Source organism: Zootoca vivipara, chromosome 9, assembly GCF_963506605.1.
Source record: "Zootoca vivipara chromosome 9, rZooViv1.1, whole genome shotgun sequence".
NCBI lineage: Eukaryota > Metazoa > Chordata > Lepidosauria > Squamata > Lacertidae > Zootoca > Zootoca vivipara.
Genome location: NC_083284.1, coordinates 10,968,895 through 10,989,304, shown reverse-complemented (window position 1 = coordinate 10,989,304; position 20,410 = coordinate 10,968,895). Strand labels below are relative to the sequence as shown.

Sequence of the window (20,410 nt, the reverse complement as noted above, 5' to 3'; positions counted from 1 at the left end):
GAACCAGTTCTTGTAAGGATTTAAGAGAACCTGACATGTCAAAGTAGAGTAACCAAGATTGAGAAACTGGTTTGTCCAATGACACCCAATTTGTGGACCTGGGGTGGGATCTGAATTCAGGTCTCCAAGTGCCTTCAAGATCATGCTGGATCTTAGCAGCTCGCATTGTCCTGGGACAGTGATGGCGAACCTATGACACGCGTGTCAGACGTGACATGCAGAGCCCTCACTGCTGGCACGCCCCCCATCGGCCTATTTGCGCTGTTGTTGTTGTCCCCCCCCCCCATTTGTACTTCCGCTCCTCCTCACACTAGTTTGTCTCCGCTGTTAGAACCTGGATCCTTTGTTGTTGTTGTTGTTGCTAGTAGCCAGAGATTGGTTTTTTAACCCTTTCTGTGCTGTTTTTTCTGGCACTTTGGCAGACGATGATTGGGTGTAACAGCGTTCATTTTTTAACCCGTTCTGTGCTGGGATTTTTGGCGCTTTGGCAGACTATGTCGGTGCTGCGTGTTAGTTCCAGCGAAGGTATTATTCGTCATTTATTTCTGTTCTCTTCCCCTCCCCCCCAAAAAAGCGCAGCAGCTTTGGGGCACCCCCCCAAAAAAAGCAAAGCAACTTTTGCACCCCCAAAAAAACCTCAAAAACTTTGGTCAGCAGCTCCCCCCAAAAAGCACTTTGTTTTGGGTTTGGTTTGGTTAAATAATTAGTTTTTGGTTTACAGTTATATATTACAATTATACATTTTTTGTTAAAGACAGACCAACCGATGAGGCCACTACAGAAGAATCTAGTGCTTTTTTGTTTTGTTTTTTAAAAAACGTGTTTTTTGGAATGATGCAATCAATTCTTATGTTGATTACACAACAAGGGTGAGGAGAGATTTTGCATTCCTTGGCTTGGGGGGGGGGGGTCACATAACTCCATACCCTCCAACATTTCTCCAATGAAATTAGGGACATCCTAAGGAAGAGCAGGACATTCAGGGATCAAATCAGAAACCAGAACAGCTTCTGTAAATCTCCTTCAAAGACGAAGACACACACACACAAACTGAACAATGACTGTTCATTTATAGTCAAAGGCAATCGGGCAGAACAGCTACTCATATGAACTGAGAGAGGTGCAGCTATGCAAGTCATTTTCATAAAACAATTAGCTCTCCAAATATCAGGTTGGACTCTCAACAAAAACTTTTAAAATACACCTTATTGCCAATTCCTTATGCCCTGACGGGAGAGCAGTTGGAAGGTCTTGCACTGCTGCAAGGCCCCTGTACACAGATTAGGACGCTGTCACAGATTTGCTTCTGTAAAAGGGTTTTGTACAGAGAGAAGGTTAAAGACCTGTGCGCAACACTCAAGTTAGCTGGACTTTTGCATTTCTTCTTCTTCATCATCACTGTCATCGTCTTTCACCTTCTCTTCCACTTTTTCTTTCACAGTTCTTTTGGGGAGAAAGCGCTCGACATTTAAATCCAAGCTTTCGCTTGTTGAACTGCAAATGCTCAAGTGTGTCACAAACGGGCCTAGAAAGAAAGAAAAGGGGGAGGAAAAATCCAGCTTATCACTTTGGTGCTCTTGCCGACAGCCAAGCAGCATGCGCTGCGAGATCTAGAACATTGATCACACTGCCCTAAAGTTATTAAAAGTGTTGTAGAAAATAGTACACGGTCAGGTCTAGCCAAAAGTAAAAAGCACTTTTAAGGCTCTTAAATTTCAGTGTGAGAAATTTAAGAATTTACTAAACTTGCCTATGGAAAATGGACGTCATGTATCTGTTCTCAGCTTTGGCTGAGAAACTTAGCTTTGACCTAAATGCTGTAATGAAATGTGTAAAAATAAAAGTTTGCTGCTGTCACCAAATTGATATCTGATAGATTGAGCTCTTTCACCTCCACATCTGGCGACAGGAGAAGACCCTGCTTCCATGCTGGGATTGTGAATGTGACAATCTGCATTACTTCTGTAAACACGGTTATTTGCAGTATCTAGTGGCAAACCTTGGCTTTTAATTTTATTGTTGAGCTGGTGTTGTGGAGCAGTTTAAGAGTGTGAGCTGGAAAGCCCCACAATTTCAAAGCTTAGCTCAAGAGAAAAGGGGAAGCAGCAACAGGAGACACTATTTCTATGTTGCACTGAAAATGGTTTAAAAACACATTTGTGTTGGGGCGCAGTGTTCTGTAGTCTGAGGAGGAGAGTAACTTGCTCAAATTATCCATCTGCAACAGGGGTACTTAACCTGTGAGGCAAGGCGAACATGAGAACCAGATGGTGACAAGCAATGCAACACAGAAGACAATTGCTAGGGCTGGTTAGATGTCCTCATGCCACCCCATTCTGTCTATCTCGGATAGACGATAAATCTACTTGTCAGAGCATTTGGGCTTTGAAACCCCAACGACCTCAGTGGGTGGACTGGTGGTAGAAAGCAAAAAAGATATCACATACTGTTGTATAATATTAATATTAATATTAATATTAATATTAATATTAATAGTACAGATAACTACAATACATATATGAGAGAACTACAATACAGTGGTACCCCACAAGATGAATGCCTCATGCAACGAAAAACTCACAAGATGAAAGTGTTTTGCGTTGCGCGAGGCGACTCGCAAGACAAAGTTTCCTATGACCACGCTTCGCAAGACAAATAGGAATGCATTAACTAAATGGGTAGACCGGGTAAACCGGGAAAATTTTAAACCATGCTTTGCAAGATGAGTTTTTTGCTATACAAAGCGACTTGCAGAACAAATTAATTTCATCTTGCAAGGTACCACTCTATCTTGTCATCAATTTTAGCCACTTAGCAACATCGGTTTTCATCAAAATTGGGGAATAACCTAGATGTTTAGAAATGACAGAAAAATTTTAAAAATGTAAAAAAGGAGGAACTTTTCACATAGAGATTTACCAAGCAAGACCTCAAGATTTACAAGGAACCAAAATAGATTTCAAATTACCTCATCATACCACAACTTTTTAACACCCCTCAAATCAGGATTTTTAAAGATGGAAAAAATCAACACGCCCTAATGCGCAGCGTGACAGGAAGTACGGATAACAACGGTTCTGTGTAACTTGTTGCGAGTCTCTTGCTTGCAGTGAGAGAAGCAGAGAGAGTGTGTCTTGGACTTTTGTTAAGACTCTGACAACGGCAGAGGTGAATGTCTGTATACAGTGGTACCTCGGTTTAAGTACTTAATTGGTTCCGGGGTGCCATTTGCTCCCCGAAAAGTACTTAAACTGAGTGGCGATAGCGTGCGTGCGTGAAGCACCGATAAAGCATTTCTGCGCATGCGCGAACCGCGCAGATCGCTTCTGCACATGCGGCGGAACCCAGAACTAAACACTTCCGGGTCCGCGGAGTACTTAAAGTGAAAGTACTCAAACCGAAGCATACTTAAACCGAGGTATGACTGTATATTTGCTACCAATATGCTTTAATGCCTGTCAAGTAAACCTCTACACTTGACTGAATCTTTATGGCGTCCATGAGTATTTATTGGCCACTATGTGTACCTTCAACCCAGAAGATGCTTCCAAGGAAGGAACTGTGTTGAGATGCAACTCTGCTGAGTATGGATACTGGCACACACATGCAGCGAAAGTGATGCCGGACCCAATCCTTCTAAATCATCCATCAGAGGTTGATGGATTGATCCAACCATTGCAAATATCGCTGAAATGATGTGCATGGAGTGCTCTGAGTACGTGTTAATGTTTATTATGTGATTTCTACTCAAGGAGGTGTAAGGCTTGACACAAGTAGAAAACAGAATGGCTGCCGGTCCCTGTCCGGGTTATCGTCATTCTTGGTGCCTATCCTGTATTAGCTGGAGAAGGGCAAAAGAACAGCAGGCAGAAATCTCCAGGACAATGGAGGCCCCGTATAAATGTAACACCCAACTGTGGGTTTAGTTACGTGCACGAGCCTGGAGCTTGCACCCTCCTTCTCCTCTCCGTGCACGGCAGGAGGAGACATGATTGTTCGTATTTTAGAATAAACTGTTTGTTGTTGTGTCTGAAATCAGCAAAAATAATGGTTTGTTCAAACCACAGTTTCTTAAAAGGCCAGGATACCAAACCATCCTCCCTTGATGCACTACGGTTTGAACAAACCACCGTTTGCCAAGTTCAGACGAACAAAAAAATAATAATTGTGGTTTCTTCTAAAACACAAACCGAAGCTTTAAATCTCTTTCCTTTGCATGCAAGGGGGAGGGGGAGGCCAGGCTCCAGCGGATTCCTGGACAGATCAATGCCCCCTGATTGGTTGCTCCCTCTGAACTGGGTGGGTCAAAGGCTATGCTGGCTGAAATTTTTAGAGATGCTACTGGGTCGCAGGACCACCCAGCTTCCTCACATGAGGCCAATGAGAAGTTATTTGCTAAGGCGGCCAAGTGGAGGTTGCCGCTCTAGCCTTTACAGCAGTGGTGAGGGTGCAAGGGCTGAATGACAACCATCCAATTAGCATTTATATAGTGTTTCTCGTTTCATCCAGTACAGTGAACAAAACAAAAGTCCCATATTGCAGGTGTGTTTGGAACTGGGGATTCCAGCCTAAAGTGTATGTCCTTAACTGCCAACACCATCTCTTTTTTAAAGGACTTCCCTAAGGCAAAACCAAACTGCTTAAATGGTAGGAGAATTGGAAGGGACTCTGAGGATCATTGCAGCTGTCCCATACAGGGATTGAATATATATCAGCACTTGCAAATTTAGGGACATATCCCACCTTAAACTTATCAGTTAATATTTCTTTTTTTAAAAGAAACCAATATCAAAATTTGCACTCGGACTTTTCAAAGCCATTCCATCGGAATCTGCAAAAAGATGGTGCTTGGTGTTTCAAAAGCTGCCAGGATTAGGCTGGAGCCAGAAAAACGTCAAACACCATTCCAAGAGGATGAGAAAACAGCTTCCAAAAGCTTCCCTCTGAAAGGAAAGAAGCAGGCTTACTACTGTTAATGATATCCTTTAAGTACATCCCTCTTGACATAGCGCTGCCTGTTAAGTGTTCCTTATTGCTGGGCTTGCCTGTTTGTGTCGGGGTTTTTTTAAATAAAAATAAATAAAATAAAGTCATTTCCCCTCCTTGGTGGTGGAAAGGTGCTCCCTTTATTCATCTGTGTAATATAATTAGCTTTTAGTGTCAATTAAGGGACTAAAAGAGAAGAGCAGCTTACCATAGCTCAAAGGTTTGTATTTACAAACGTCTTTAATAACCGCATCCAGATTGGCAACTATCTGATCATTAGGCATATCCAGCTGAAAGAAGTTAATGCAAAATTAATGAAGCAGAAAACATTAAACGCTCCCGGATTAATAAAAACTGCAGCGGCTGGGGTAAATATTTAATCAGAGTTCTGGGCTTTTGTTTTTTAATAAAAAGGAAAAAACCATTTTCCTCTCTATTAAAGATGCAAAGTGCCATAAATGCCATTAGCGTCATTAGCTTAAAGATATTCTGCTGTGAAAAAAATATATATTTGTACTCCAACTCAACCACTGTAAATATATAGGTGTATATACCCACTGCAAGAATCCCTGCTTGGGCTGCCTGCTATGGGATTGACTCTCAATATGTAAATCCTCAGATAAAATCAAATCTGTAAGGTTTAATATGCAACAAGCAGCCTGGGAGCCCAGGGCAAACATCATCTCCTTGGGGGTAAAGGGAAGGAGAGGAAGGCAAACTAGTCAGAAAGAAGCTGTGGTCTGAAGTAAATCAATCTATCAGTCTTAGTTAAAATATGGATTGAGAGAAAATTACATACTGCGCAAAGATCAGCCAGGGATTGTAAAATTCTCATCTGCGAGCAAAGCTGTTTGTGAACATTCCATAGCATCTCATCAACAAAGGGCTGAGGACTGACTTCGAGCATCAGCTGTGGCGAAACCACCGGCTCTCCAGGTTTTGATGAACTACATCTCCCATCAGCCCCAGCAAGAATGTAGCCAATGGCCAGGGATGACTAGAGTTGTAGTTCCGCAACTTCTGGAGGGCCACACCTATCCTACACAAATAGTGGGGCAGTATTGTTCAGGAAGAGGGTGAGGCTGGAAGTCTGAATTGGCCCTGGGAGTCTTTGCAGGGCGGTTTGCAACATGGAAAACACCAAAACCCACCACACACTTAGCAAATGCAAGCAATACCTCTCTCCACCCAAAGACACTTGAAAAGGCCACAGGTTGTAAGGCTAATTTAGTACAGAAGACTTCCTCAACGTAGAGCGGGGCTTCCCAAATTTGGGGCTCCACAGCTAGTTGTGGGTTTTTTTGGACTACAACTCCCATCCTCCCTAGCCAGCAGGACCAGTGGTTAGGGATGATGGGAACTGTAGTCCAAAAAACAGCTGGAAACCCTGATGCAGAGGAAGAGTGAGGGGAGACCAAGAACGTTAAGAAGAGCTCGGCTGGATCTGGCCAAAGGCCTACCTAGTCCAGCATCCCATTCACACAGTGGCCAATTCGATGCCTATGGGAAACCCAAAAGCAGGGCTTGAGTGCAACACCCCTCTTTCCACTGGGGATTCCCAGCAACGGTTATTCAAAGCCTCTGACAGCAGAGTGCCTTTAGGGATTAAATGGGAGGTGCTTCATCCTAGCCCAGACACTAAATAAATATTTCTACAAAAAATATGCTTTCTGGTAGACACATAGGAGAGTTCCCCTGGGCCCTAGGCCACTGAGAAGCAGCAAATAGGGAGAACAGCTCTCTCTCTCTCTCTCTCTCTCTCCCCCCCCCCCTCGCTTCAGGCTCACGTATGTGACCACACTGACAATCTCGTCTTGGAAACTCTGAAGACATTCCAACTATATTTCTGGCATTCACCAGATCCGCAGGTAGCCAAGCAGATCTGGACACAAAACAGTTTTTAATATACAGAAGGTATTTTAGAAACGCAAGCGGCTGACTCTGACTTCATGTGAGTGGAAGTGCCTCTTCTAAGCTGATGTGCCACGAAGCACCAGTACACTGTCAAATTAAGTATGTGTCTTGCTCCAGAATTGTGTACTTTATTAAATTAAAACGCATACGATTAAAGTCACTAAGATTTCTTTAACTACGTGACAATCCAATTTTTAGACACATGGTTTTCTGCCAGGTATTACAACTAGGCAGTTGCTGAATGTCACCTCGACATTGCATTTCAATGCCATTTTGTACAGTGTGTTGTACAGAGGCAAATCCACTCAGATAACTGCAAAGGTTGCCATCCCCCCGATGCCCAGGGGACTATCCCATAATCTGAGAAATACTGACCTATTCAGTATACAGTTTGCTGCCCACCCTGGGCTTTTAGGACAGAGCAGGCTATTAATGTATATTATTAAGGGGCTGCTCCTTGCCAACGTGATGTAAACCTTGCTTTCTGGTGTATTCAGAAAGGAGACCTCTTATGTTAGCAGAGGGTAATGATTTGCAGACTTCCCCCTCCTAACTGACTGTCCTGTGGGATGACCCATTTCGATGTGTTCCTGAAATGCAACAGAGCAAACGAAGAACGAAAGCTGAGTACCTGTGCGTACTTTCGGTAAATGATTAACAACGGCTCAAATTCGGGCCGGACAGGTTGCCAAAATCCCTTGTGAAACTTACCATTCCGATGGGAGTGTGGATGAGGTTACCGTTCTCTACTTCATATTCGTGGCACACTTTAAAGAACTCAAGCATCTGGATAATGTCGTAACTGAGAGAACCTGGTTCAAATGGGGGGAGAGGTGGAGGGAAGTGTCAAGACCAATGCTGCAGGACAAACAAGCTGTGTGTCAACAGGCGTTCTTTGGTGAGGCCGAGAAGCTCGTCACACGCCACAGCGGGGACCTGTGTGCAGAGTACCATTCCCTGGTGCTGAAAGAATGCGAGGAATCCTGTCTGCACAGCAAAGCCTTGCTATGGCTAACATTTGGGGGCTGAGCAGGTTCCCAATCTAGATGTTTACAATCTGCAAAATCTTGCAATGCAGCCCAGCAGCTGACCTCCACTTCTTCTCGCCTGATCCCTAGAGGACAAGGGCTCCACTGAGGAAGGGAGGTATCCTGCACCCTTGGTTCCTTTTACAACCACTCCTTGCTTTGCAGGATTCTCTCAGCACCCTTACGCTACAGCAGCTAATCACCATTAAGGATTAGGGTTGCATTCAACTAAATCACAGAGCAGGGTGGATAAAAATCAATGATTTTTTTAAAAAAATAAAAAAACGGATTTTTTTTTATTTAAATTGATTTTTTTTATTTAAATTGGATTTTTAAAAAATAAAATGCTTTTTGAGGAAAATATATTACCATCCAAAGGTTATTCCATCATGAAATAAAGATTAGTTTTTTAATTATGTAGAATAATGTTGTATATGTTTAATTTTTGGGATAAATAAATTCCATTAATCCATTCACAATGTCATGCTCTTCCAGAGGTTTTTGTAAGATTATTGGGCAGTTTCTCTGCCTACAAGATATTATCACAGATGCTTGGTTTACTTTTGCAGTTCTCAAAACTGAATTTGACTCAACAGAGATCACATGCCTCTTCTTTACAGCAAAAATGTTATAACATGAACAGAGTTGAGAAAAAGACCTTAATCCTATTGTTCAACAAACCTATGAATACAGAAACAACCCCTTCAGTGCTAAATTTCAAGAAGTTCAGTGAATAGAATAGAAACAATATTTTTCTGATTGTTTGGAGTGGATAGTATTTAGGTTTTTCATGTGTAGGCTGGGCTGACAGTCTAAATTTCTTAAAATATATATATTTTGTTTTTGTTTAGCCAAGTTAGTTAACAAACATGGATGTTTGTTTAAGCAAATAACATATGCTGTAATGTTATTGTTTCAGTTGAATAAATCTATTTAAATCGTTATTATTAAGGTAATGATTATTTTTCTCCTTCCTAAGTACAACAGTAAAGTTGTCCAAATATGAATGATTAACCTATTAAACTGGGGATAAAAAACTAATATGAAAAGTTGTTATTCTAAAAATCTTCATCTACTTGCATATTAAAGTTATACCAGCAAGAATTAGTCTTTATGTAGAAAACTATGATTTAAATCAAGCCTTACTGACTAGTTATTTAAATCGTGATTTAAATCGTGATTTAAATCGTGATTTAAATTGTGATTTAAATCAAATCCACCCTGTCACAGAGCAACTTCTACACAAGTGCAGTGTAAATTCCCCCTGTTCCCGCCACGTCCCCTGTGTTAAGCCTTTTGCAGGAAGAGTCCTGTGACTCCTCAAAGGCTTAAATGGAGGCCGAGACCTTTGGCCTTCCAGATCTTGCTGAACTACAACACCCATGGTTCTAGTTACAGGTAGGTAGCCGTGTTGGTCTGAGTCGAAGCAAAATAAAAAAATTCCTTCAGTAGCACCTTAAAGACCAACTAAGTTTATATTTTGGTATGAGATTTCGTGTGCATGCGTATTTCGTGTTCGTGCGTATCTGAATGCATTTCGTGTTCGTGCGTATCTGAAGAAGTGTGCATGCACACGAAAGCTCATACCAAAATATAAACTTAGTTGGTCTTTAAGGTGCTACTGAAGGATTTTTTTAATTTTACAACACCCATGGTTAGGGGTGGTGGGAGTTGCAGTTCTGGAGGGCCACTGATTCCCTGTCCCTGGCCTGGCTCCTGTGCAACAACTGCCTATCTGGTTGTTGTTGCTGTTACAATTTGTACAATGCCCTTTATCAAAATACATCCCAAGGCTGTGTACAACCTTAAAAACACATTACAGAACACCAATGATAAAAACATGATAAGAACGTAATAAAAAGCATGCTGACAGTCTAATAAATTGGCCTATTGATGTGGCTCATGAAACTTCATCGGGTGTGTCTGCAGCTGATTTCACAGCTGCTTTATGGGGTGTGTTGAATGTTGGAAATGCTTCCTACAGAAAACCCCCAAACATAATTACTGGAAAGGAAGCGATCAAGGAAGGTTACACTCATGCAAGCGTCTATAGTGTTGTAGCCTTACATTCTTAAGGAGACATAGCATGCTCACTAAAATGTTGACCCTCACCATTTCTGGTCCTTGGGAACCTTTGCTTCAGCATCCCCCTCAGAGGAGTAATCTTGGATGACATTGTCGGCACGCCAACATAAAAATCTGCCTTGATTTCACCATCCAAAATCTGGTGGGGAAGAAGAAAAGATTATTATGATTTGTGCAGAAGAAGAAGAAGAAGAAGAAGAAGAAGAAGAAGAAGAAGAAGAAGAAGAAGAAGAAGAAGAAGAAGAAGAAGAAGAAGAAGAAGAAGAAGAGGAGGAGGAGGAGTTTGGATTTGATTTCCCACTTTATCACTACCCGAAGGAGTCTCAAAGCGGCTAACATTCTCCTTTCCCTTCCTCACCCGCAACAAACACTCTGTGAGGTGAGTGGGGCTGAGAGACTTCAGAGAAGTGTGACTAGCCCAAGGTCACCCAGCAGCTGCATGTGGAGGAGCGGAGACACGAACCCGGTTCCCCAGATTACGAGTCTACCGCTCTTAACCACTACACCACACTGGCTAGTAAAAGTCAATAATCAAAAAACGAACACTCAATTTGCCTCCTTACTTCCTTGCTAGGCCTAAGAAGAGCGGGGGGAGAGAGAGAGAGAGAGAGAGAGAGAGAAGAGAAGAGATGAACCTGTCTTCCTTCAGGGGACTTCAACTTCCACCAGCCCCGGCCAGCCCAGGGAAGATGGGAGCTGTAGTCTAACACCATGGGATGGGCCACGAGCTTTTCAAAAATGTGGTAGCTATGTTTGCCCTAATGCTGAAGCAAGGCTGGTACCTGCATCCTATTTAAAAGAGGATAATGATAGCACCGGGACCCAGGTGGCGCTGTGGTTAAACTACTGAGCCTAGGGCTTGCTGATCAGAAGGTCGGCGGTTCGAATCCCTGTGACGGGGTGAGCTCCCGTTGCTTGGTCCCAGCTCCTGCCAACCTAGCAGTTCGAAAGCAAGTCAAAATGCAAGTAGATAAATAGGGACCGCTACAGCGGGAAGGTAAACAGCGTTTCCGTGCACTGCTCTGGTTTGCCAGAAGCGGCTTAGTCATGCTTGCCACATGACCTGGAAGCTATACGCCGGCTCCCTCAGCCAATAATGCGAGATGAGCGCGCAACCCCAGAGTCGGTCACGACTGGACCTAATGGTCAGGGGTCCCTTTACCTTTACCTTAATGATAGCACCAGGTCATGCACAAAAACCCTTTCCCATGCTGTTTCTGAGATGGACCTACCTTTCCCTTCCTTGTTTTTTGCTGCTCCTATATCCTATGCCCTTCATGAGACAGTCTCCCAGTAGGGATTCACTTACCCCTCCCATGAAAAGCAATGATGCAAATATATTGCTTAAAGTTCAAAGCTTAGCATCAAGGCCAGAAGTCATAACAATCAGAAGGCGACGATAACTTTTTCAACGGCTACAAACGGCAGCAAGAATGTATTTCTTATACATAAAGTAATAAGGGCTTGGTCTACTCAATCAGATAAGCAACAAACCCATGTTGGAGACAAATATTTAATGATTTGTCAAGATGGCAATCTAACATATAAGCCCCAATAATACTCAAACAATGCTAGTGCAAAAAGAAGGGCATTTATTTTCATTTGAAAGCAGGAGGGCTGCTTTTTCTTTGCTTCTGCATAAATGACCACGATGTTCATGATCATACTGCAGCTGAGGCAAATATTTACTTTGTGCACTCTCAGTTCTAGGACGGGGGGGGGGGAGGAGGTGAAGTGGAACGGCCTCTATTTTCTCTGTCTCACAATGTGTAGCTTGTAGGGAATATTACAGTACATTCCCACTACAACCAGGGACAGCATTTGCCAAAATCCAAAGACAGCAAGTTTTCCCATGTGCAAATTTCAGCATAATTGGCTAAATAGTTTTCAAGACATAACAATAACGTAGCATGTCAAGGTTCTGCTCTGGGATGAGCCAAGGAGGCTAAAGCTGTAGAAGTAAATATTTTAAATTCTGTTTTTTGGTTTGCAGGAGGCATCCTCATTCTGGAAAAACACCCAACCAAGAAATCAAAAAGCTGAATCATTTGTTCTAATCTAAACTCTGAAACAGAGAGACGCAACTATTCAGCTGAGAACACATTATTATTATTATTATTATTATTATTATTATTATTATTATTATTATTACTTTGCCCATTAGCCTGGGGTTTCCCCGGCCACTCTGGGTGGCTTCCAGAACATATATAAACATGGTAAACAAACATCAAGCATTAACAACTTCCTAATACAGGGCTTCTAAAATGTATCTTCTAAAAGTTGTATAGTTATTTATCTCCTTGACATCTGCTAGGAGGGTGTTCCACAGGGTGGGGGTGCCAAAGCTGAGTATGTCCTGTTGAATATTGCAGAGAATAGGCAGACTTTCTGGAAACATTCAGTTGCAAGCTGGCAGGATGACCAGGAACAAAATGCTGCTACTAGTAACTTGTTTACTTAGATATTTATTATGCACAGAAGACTCACAAGTTACTATATACAAGATACAGACACGATCTTAACTCTCTCTCTCTCTGAACAAACTCCAACTAACTCCAAGACTCTCCTACACACACAGCCAACCACCAACCAACCACGGAGAAGTAATGAGTCCAATAACAGTTGTATCCAAGGCTCCCATATCTCTAGGCAGAAAACTTCTCTGCTCAGTCTTCCTGGCCTTCGGCCAACTCACTAATTGCTTTTGTGAGAAGCTGATCAGAAAGCATGTAGGCAAAATCCCAACATGTCCTCTGCCTGGTTCCCTTTAACTTCACTCCTCAGAATGTGGGAACCACCAAAAGGCCCTTGGAGATGGACCTCGGTGTCTGGGCAAATCTTGGGTAACCCTTCCTGACACACATGCATCAATTTGAGCCAAAAAATAGAAAATTACAAATATCTCTTCATTTCAGTTGGCAGAATCCCTTAAAAGAAACATACGCACAAAACCCAGAAGAGGTACTTTTTAAAGGGAATTTATAGCAGTCTTTAAAATTCTGTTCTGCAACAACTTCAGGAGACCCTTGATGCCAATATATCCCTTCCCCTATAAGGAACCTGAAAATATACTTTAGATTCTAACCTTCTGAAGTTGTGGGATCCTGTTGGCCTTCCAAGTATCTCCAAAATTTCAGCAGCCTTGAGTGGCACCACAAACAATGACAAGGGTAGCTATACTGGGGGGGAAATGTGATCCCAAAAAAGGAGCAGGAAGTAACAAGTATACATGTTTCTCAGTTGGTTCTGGCAGTGGACTCTTTTGAAGGGCTGCAACCAGGCTGTTTATGATAATAATAATAATAATTTATTTGTACCCTGCCCATCTGAATGGGTTTCCCCAATGCTAGTATTCTCCCGCAAGCAAGATACAAATGATCGAAAGTGAGAAAGATTAAAAGAACTGATTTCAGATTACATAGATGCTTTCTACTTTTCTTTAGGTCTTCTCACAGTACTTAATTAATGTCATCTGTTAATTGTTCGGTTTCTGATAATTGGTTCTCATGGGAAACTTACAAATTCTTGCTTCACACAATTAGCTCAAGGCAGTGTCAATTTACTCTTGGCAGAAAGCCAAGGTCTGCCTGGCCTGGAAACTACTCTCTGATTGGTTAATGACCAGCACTGAACTCTGTTATCTAGGAATAGCTAGCACAGTTGTTTCTTGCTGGGTGTTAGGAGTAGGAGTGCTGTGTATGGTCGGAGAGAAAGAGAGAGAGTAAGGATTTATTTTGCTTTGCTTTGTATGCAGAAACTCTGCTGGTTTTATTTTCTTTTAATAAATCCTGTAAATAGTTATTCTGCGTCTAGCCGACTAGTCATTTCCACCTCAACTAGCTTCTGCGCTGTGCAGGAAAACTCTGCTACGTTTGGGCTAAAGCCACTAGAGCTATGCCTGACACTTCAAAATTCTAAGATTAATTACCGGCTTGATTAATTCAGTCCCTCCTGCAAATGTAGCTCCATTTTCCCTTGCTAGAGCAGCTTGGTCTGCATCCTGTAAGGAAACGAAAGTTCAGAATGAAGACAATAGGAGCACTAGATATTTTCCCATACAGCTGGTGTTTCTTCAAGGCTTTCTAGGCAGATGAACGTGCTGCTAGGTAGGAAGTGCAGACCCCCCCTCTCCTCTGGCTAAGTGATAGGTGTGTTTTGACTGGGTGGCCCCAATGAGTGCACCAGAAGCTGAATGGACACAATGGGCACAGCCATGATCTCTTGAGGTATCAGCTAACCAGTTAGAAATCTTGAGCATGCATTAATGCTTTAAAAAGTGCCTCGGATGACAAGACAAAGGCTACGTTAATCGAGTATATTTTGCAGGAATCACAGCACCCAACAGAACCAGGTTGAGCCGCTGGATATTTGACAGGTCCACCAGCGGACTGCGGTTTTCCTTCTGCCCAGCCCCACTTTATAGGGCTGTTGTAAGGGGTTATGGATGTGAAGTACTCTGAACATTCCCTGATATCACTTCACCCATTCCAAAATCAAGCTCTGGCTCAAGTGTTCTCAGGAAGATCATAATCTAGAACACACTGTACCAAACACACACCATGGAGAATATACATTTGGAAAACCTTCTGGATATAGCCAAAACGATGAGATATCTGCTAGATTCTGCAAGAGTGGCATCAAGGCCACTGCCTCAAAACACTTGCTCAAGGAGGCATTGCAGGAACATGCTGTAACTCACCGCTGTGAATACTACGACCTTATGGATGTCATCTGTGAAATGGTGAGGCAGACGAACTGTACCAACGAATGGTTCCAAAGGTTTCTGAAAGGTGCCAAAGCAAACACGCAAAATTGAAAAGCCTCACATTATTGAATTCGGCAAAATATATTTACTTAGTTGACAAAGGCAAGTTGGTTCAAAATTTAGATATGTCCTCTGTGTTTCTTTTCACGTGCACAGAAACCACATTAAGATTTTTAAAAACTATTTAAAATATACATAAAATACACAATAGTCAAGGTCCAAATAACTGCTCAACTAGCTTCTATGAGCCAAAGGAAGCTTTGGAATAGAGATTCTTGAACAAAAGCTGCCCTCCCCCACCATGTAATATGGCAATTCTGAAAACTGATGGTAAATTCAAAATTAGTTTGTAAAATAGCATGTGGAGGTGGGGAAGGGTATACTGTTCAAAGTAAGAAGCAAATCCTACTAGGCATATAGCAAACCCTTGTTGGCTCCAGCCCCTGAACATATCCCTATAACCCTCTTCAAAGATCATCACCACAGGCCAAACATTCTGTGGTGTGTTGCAGAAAATATCCTGGATGACCAGAGGCTTCCACCTCGCCTGTTTCTCCTTCCAATAACATTTTTGCGTTGATAATTGCATTGACACAAATTTAGACAAAGGTCTCCCCAGTGGAATGAAGGCCCACGGCAGAGAGGGGCAGAGCTCGCAATACGGTGCAAGGTTATAAAATACAAGTGAAGATATTTCAGCTAAACGTTTTGGGAGCCCTTCGTCGGGCATCATGTCTGAATGAGCAACCTCCGAAAAATTGTGCTGAATGTTTTTTAAAAAAACTAACTAACTTTCAAAGTCCCAGAAATAATTACAGTTATAAAGGAAAGCGCCCATTAATACTTGCAAACTATGAGCCTTTTCCAGTGTACCTTCTTCTCCATTGCCATGTCCAGGGTCATATCAATGTATACGTGCTGCTTGGGGGAAGTGAAGTCCAGTTGCTGAAATGTCTTCAGCATCTCTAAAGCCACTTCTGCCTCATAAACTGGCCTTTGATAGCACCACGTCAAGTAAACATCGTCCTTTGGCTCACTTGGCAAGGGAAATGTGTAAGGGTCTTTTTTTTTCTTGGGCTCTGATTCTGCGGTCTTTTTTCTGGCGTCCCTTCTGGGTTTCTTTTCTTTTCTTTAAGGAAATGGAAATGATAAATAAAACAGCCCAGCCCAATACTCTTACTATAAAAACACATGTTTCTGATGGCTGGAAGTTGGAACTAAAACAGGAGAGCTGTGTCAATCCGTGGCAAAAGAGAGGGAAACATTTCAAGGTGCCACAGGAGGCTGCTTTGTTTTAGAGAACTGCCTACCAGATTATGAACTCACTGCTTTCCCTCCCTCTTGGATACTTTTAAAAAAAAACCTCTTTCTTCTTTTTACACCCGGAAATGAAGCCAAGACTCTAGCACTAATCTTCAGGTAGCAGATTGGGACCCACAAATGTGACACATCATTCTCTTATTTTGTTGAGAAGAAAATGTATATCCTGCCTTGCTCTGCAATGTAATAAGGACCCTAACTACAATACAAACAAAACAACAATTAAAAGAACAGATATGAAAACAATTTTAAAAAAATAAATAAGAAGTATAGGGAGATCTTGGGAACCAAGCCCTGCCTCAGAAACAGGTTTTCTTTCTGAACTCAGCTACCAGCAACATGCTTGCCTGAACCTATTCAATGTTGCTATTGATACTTTGATTTCAAGCGTCTTTTATTAGTAAGTTTAAAAGAAATAAGAGTTATTTACTTACTTTGAAGCATAGTGTCTATTGGAAATCAGCAAATTGGCAAAACTGGGAAGCACTGCAGATTGCTGACAAATTCTGGAGAAAATACGGCTAGGGCATTGAGCTGAAACTGTTTAAAGACAGGGGGGAAAGAAACCATGCTAATGAGAGCCAGGAATCAGCAAAGCTGCAAAATAAGTTATGTGACAGAACTGGCATTAATAGGCCTTTGCATTTAGTGATTCCAAGGATACAGTATATGATTTCTTACCTTCCTTGCACCATAAGGTCTCACTGCAGGTTATAACAATATAATTACACAATTATAACAAGTAAAACAGTTCCAAACAAAAGCAGTATAGATTAAATGTGACACCAAAAGGCCTATGTAAGGTCCAAGACTGAGCACACTTGGGCTGTGTACGTACTTCTCTCCACCACTAGTTTGGGAAGGAGTGCACACACATGAGTCAGAATTTATATTCATACTGCATCTATTCGGTCATTTCTTGCTATATGCTGCATTTTGATTAGCTTTGAAGTAAATTAAGAAAAAGAACAACCTAACTGCGACGGGGTGAGCTCCCATTGCTCGGTCCCAGCTCCTGCCAACCTAGCAGTTCAAAAGCACGTCAAAGTGCAAGTAGATAAATAGGTGGAAAGGTAAACGGCGTTTCCGTGCACTGCTCTGGTTCGCCAGAAGCAGTTTAGTCATGCTGGCCACATGACCCAGAAGCTGTACACTGGCTCCCTCGGCCAGTAAAGCTAGATGAGCGCCGCAACCCCAGAGTCGTCCGCGACTGGACCTAATGGTCAGGGGTCCCTTTACCTTTTTAACTGCATTTTAAGCTGGTAATATGTACACAGCCTTACTTGGAAGTAAAATTTGTTGAAATCAGTGGTATATTTTTCTAACTAGAGAGATTTATGGTACAGTTCTCACTTATTCCTCCTGTCTTCTCCACTTCTGACTGCAGATGGGTACTCTCTCACATATCTGAATGTTCATCCATTAAAACATGCCTCCACATAGAAAACGAAATGTCATGTTTGAGGCTACGTTAGAACACATTCTTCCCTAGTCTTCTTTCTGAAAGGAATCTTTTGTGTAGAGGAGCATTCAGTCTGCTGCCAGAAATGATAAAGTCAGTAAGTTTATTATTTCATTGGGAGTTATGTTAGAATCTTTAGAGAGAATAACTGTTTCTACTCCAGTCATCAAAATCAATTTGGCTGCTGAGATAGAATGAATTGGTCCATCAGTAAGCAAAAATGTACTATGATATGGGATGTTTTCCAGGTTAAAGAAGTAACTCAAGGCTAGGGAGCTCAACATAACTACCTGAGGACTGGTTGCATTGAGTACACCTATTAGAACTATGGCAAGCAAAATGTGATATTTAACTCATGCAACCATTCTAACTCATGTTTGTATTTTAATGAAATTTATTGATCCTAAAGTTATCAACCCGAGTTCCTGTATGGGACCCTTCCATGTTCAATGGGAGTTATGGGCCACCACACATAAAAATTGGTTCGCCAACTTTAGTCCTTTTAGGTAAGTGACTAAATCCAGTGTGGAGCAATCCAACAGTACCACTCATATGGTATAATGCAGTGTTTCTCAACCTTTTTTGGGCCACGGCACACTTGTTCCGTGAAAAAAATCACGAGGCACACCACCATTAAAAAAGTTAAAAAATTTAACTCTGTGCCGCCCTATATTGACTATAATTATGACTGTAAGAAACACTTGCCAATTGCTGTGTTGGTTGCAATCTCCTGTAATAAGGCTTCACAAGCCGTCCGGCGGGTCAGCGTTGCGTATTGGCGGCCACCAGGCTCGTTTGCACTGAGCTTTGGGAAAGAGGAGGAGAAATATTGCTTTCCGGCGGGTCAGTGTTGTGTATTGGCGGCCGCCAGGCACGTGACAATGGAAATCGCCCTTTTCGTCGTGGCACGTCGCGGCACACCAGCCAGCGTCTCGCGGCACACTAGTGTGCCGCGGAACAGTGGTTGAGAAACGCTGGTATAATGCCACCATAAGGTCTCAAGAACAAACTACAGTACATTAATAGTACATTCTATTAATTTAGGGAAGAGAAACCAAAACCTGGCTCTGGAAGAAGAAAAATCTCAGCAAATCAAAGAGCATCACATTATGTATTTTTATGTTGTGAACCACCTTGTGATCTCCGGTTGAGCGGCAGTATGCAAATTTAATAAATGAAATGAAAATTCCATTACTATACTGATCCTTACACACATCTTTCCCTACAAGCCTTTCAAAAACTTTTGCATGCTTTAAAGCAGGGTGGCAAACCTTTCTTTCCTTTCACAGTTTTCTCTTATCATAAACAGCTTCAAGGTTTGTTTGTTTGTTTGTCAATCAAGCAGTGAATAAATCTGATCAAGTAAAATAAATGTATTTAATTTTTAATGATTTTTAATTTTATACATTTCAATAATGTTACAATCATTTTAATATTTCAAAACTTGACTTCCTTCCCACTCTTTCTGCAGTTCCTTAAATTATTTTTAATATTTTCTGTATATCCAAATTAACTTAATTTGCTCATTTACTCATCTGCTTTAAATATATACTCTGATAAAACTGCAGGCTGTTACAATACTCCTGCCAATGCTCTCATCTGTTTACAGTTTATTTGTAAATACTGTAAATGCAATCCAAGCCCTTATTGCTGGAAATAATTGCTTCTCTCTGCCTTCTCTTCTGGCAGCGCTTGCAGTGTAATCCTATATAAGAAGTCCCATTTGAGTTCTCTGGCGTTTGCTTACAAGTGGAGGAGCAGAGGACCCTGCTAACTACGGCGCCTTCTGCCTTAAAACCTCGCAAAAGCGAGACCGAGCACAAAAAAACCCCCAAAACAAAGCACGTTTTCCAGGACCGGGGAAGCGGGGACGCCTCTCACCTAAAACCGGCATGCACCGAGCTCAACGGGAGCCGGTTCTCGGAAAAAGGACCCTCAGCCCTAAAATATTTCGAGGAGGGGTAGGTGCGGGGGACAGAAAGCAGCCGCCCCACTTCTCAGCTCTCACCTGTCCTCCAGCAGCATCTCATCACGGGCGCCGCCATCTTGCCGGGCGGAGGGAGGAAGCCGAAAGGTGCAACAGCAAACCGTCCCCGGCTGCCCCACGGAGCCGGACAGGGAAGGTTCCGCTCCTGAGGAGAAGGGATTAAAGTTCCTCTTCTTATTCAAATCGTTTATATCCCCACCTTTCTCCTCAAGTGGAGATTCAAGGTGGCTTACAAACATGTAAAGGCACCCATTACAAAAGACAGAGAGATATAAAGGCGCTTAGTTCAAAGCAATGACCAAAATGACCAGGGCACAGAGCAATAATAATAATAGTAGTAGTAGTAGTAGTAGTAATAATAATAATAATAATAATAATAATAATAATAATAATAATAATAATAATAATAATAATGCACAGTTGATGGTGAGGCCCTGTGTTCATTTATCTGCATCATTTGGGAAGACAGGCGAACTGATGTCAGTGTACTGGAAGGAAGCAAAGATCACCAGTGTTGAAGCAATGATTCTTCAACGTCAACTTCGTTGGACTGGTCATGTTGTGCGGATGCCTGATGACCGTCTTCCAATGCAACTACTCTATTCCAAAATTAAAAATGGAAAGCGTAATGCTGGTGGTCAATAACAGAGGTTTAAAGACTCATTCAAGGCACATCTATTTTTTAAAAAAGTAGTATAAACACCAACAAACTGGGATACACTGGCCTGCAAGCGCTCCAGTTGGAGAGCAGCCTTTACCAAAGGTGTCATGGACTTTGAAGACGCTCAAACTCAGGACGAAAGGGAGAATCATGCTAAGAGGAAGGCACGCTTGGCAAATCCACACCGTGAACAACTCCTGCC

At 42.1% G+C, this 20,410-nt stretch overlaps 1 protein-coding gene across 1 annotated transcript; it reads right to left on the bottom strand.

Moving 5' to 3' along the window:
- Window positions 1-879: 879 nt before the first annotated feature.
- MRPL1 (mitochondrial ribosomal protein L1) lies at window positions 880-19,660 on the bottom strand. The gene is made up of 9 exons (XM_035111811.2): window positions 19,569-19,660; window positions 16,533-16,638; window positions 15,652-15,907; window positions 14,713-14,796; window positions 13,942-14,013; window positions 10,041-10,152; window positions 7,612-7,712; window positions 5,195-5,276; window positions 880-1,525 (listed from the first exon to the last, which is right to left on the bottom strand). The coding sequence occupies exons 1-9, from the start codon at window positions 19,603-19,605 to the stop codon at window positions 1,362-1,364; spliced, it is 1,014 nt and encodes a 337-aa protein (XP_034967702.1). The 5' UTR covers window positions 19,606-19,660; the 3' UTR covers window positions 880-1,361.
- Window positions 19,661-20,410: the final 750 nt, after the last annotated feature.

Excerpts from the sequence above, each read along its gene's own strand:
- MRPL1 (XM_035111811.2), bottom strand. The coding sequence starts at position 19,605 with ATGGCGGCGCCCGTGATGAGATGCTGCTGGAGGACAG. Across the intron at positions 16,639-19,568 it reads GAGATGCTGCTGGAGGACAG|TTTCAGCTCAATGCCCTAGC; the intron begins GTGAGAGCTGAG and ends GTCTTTAAACAG. Across the intron at positions 14,014-14,712 it reads AGGTCGTAGTATTCACAGCG|GATGCAGACCAAGCTGCTCT; the intron begins GTGAGTTACAGC and ends GTTTCCTTACAG.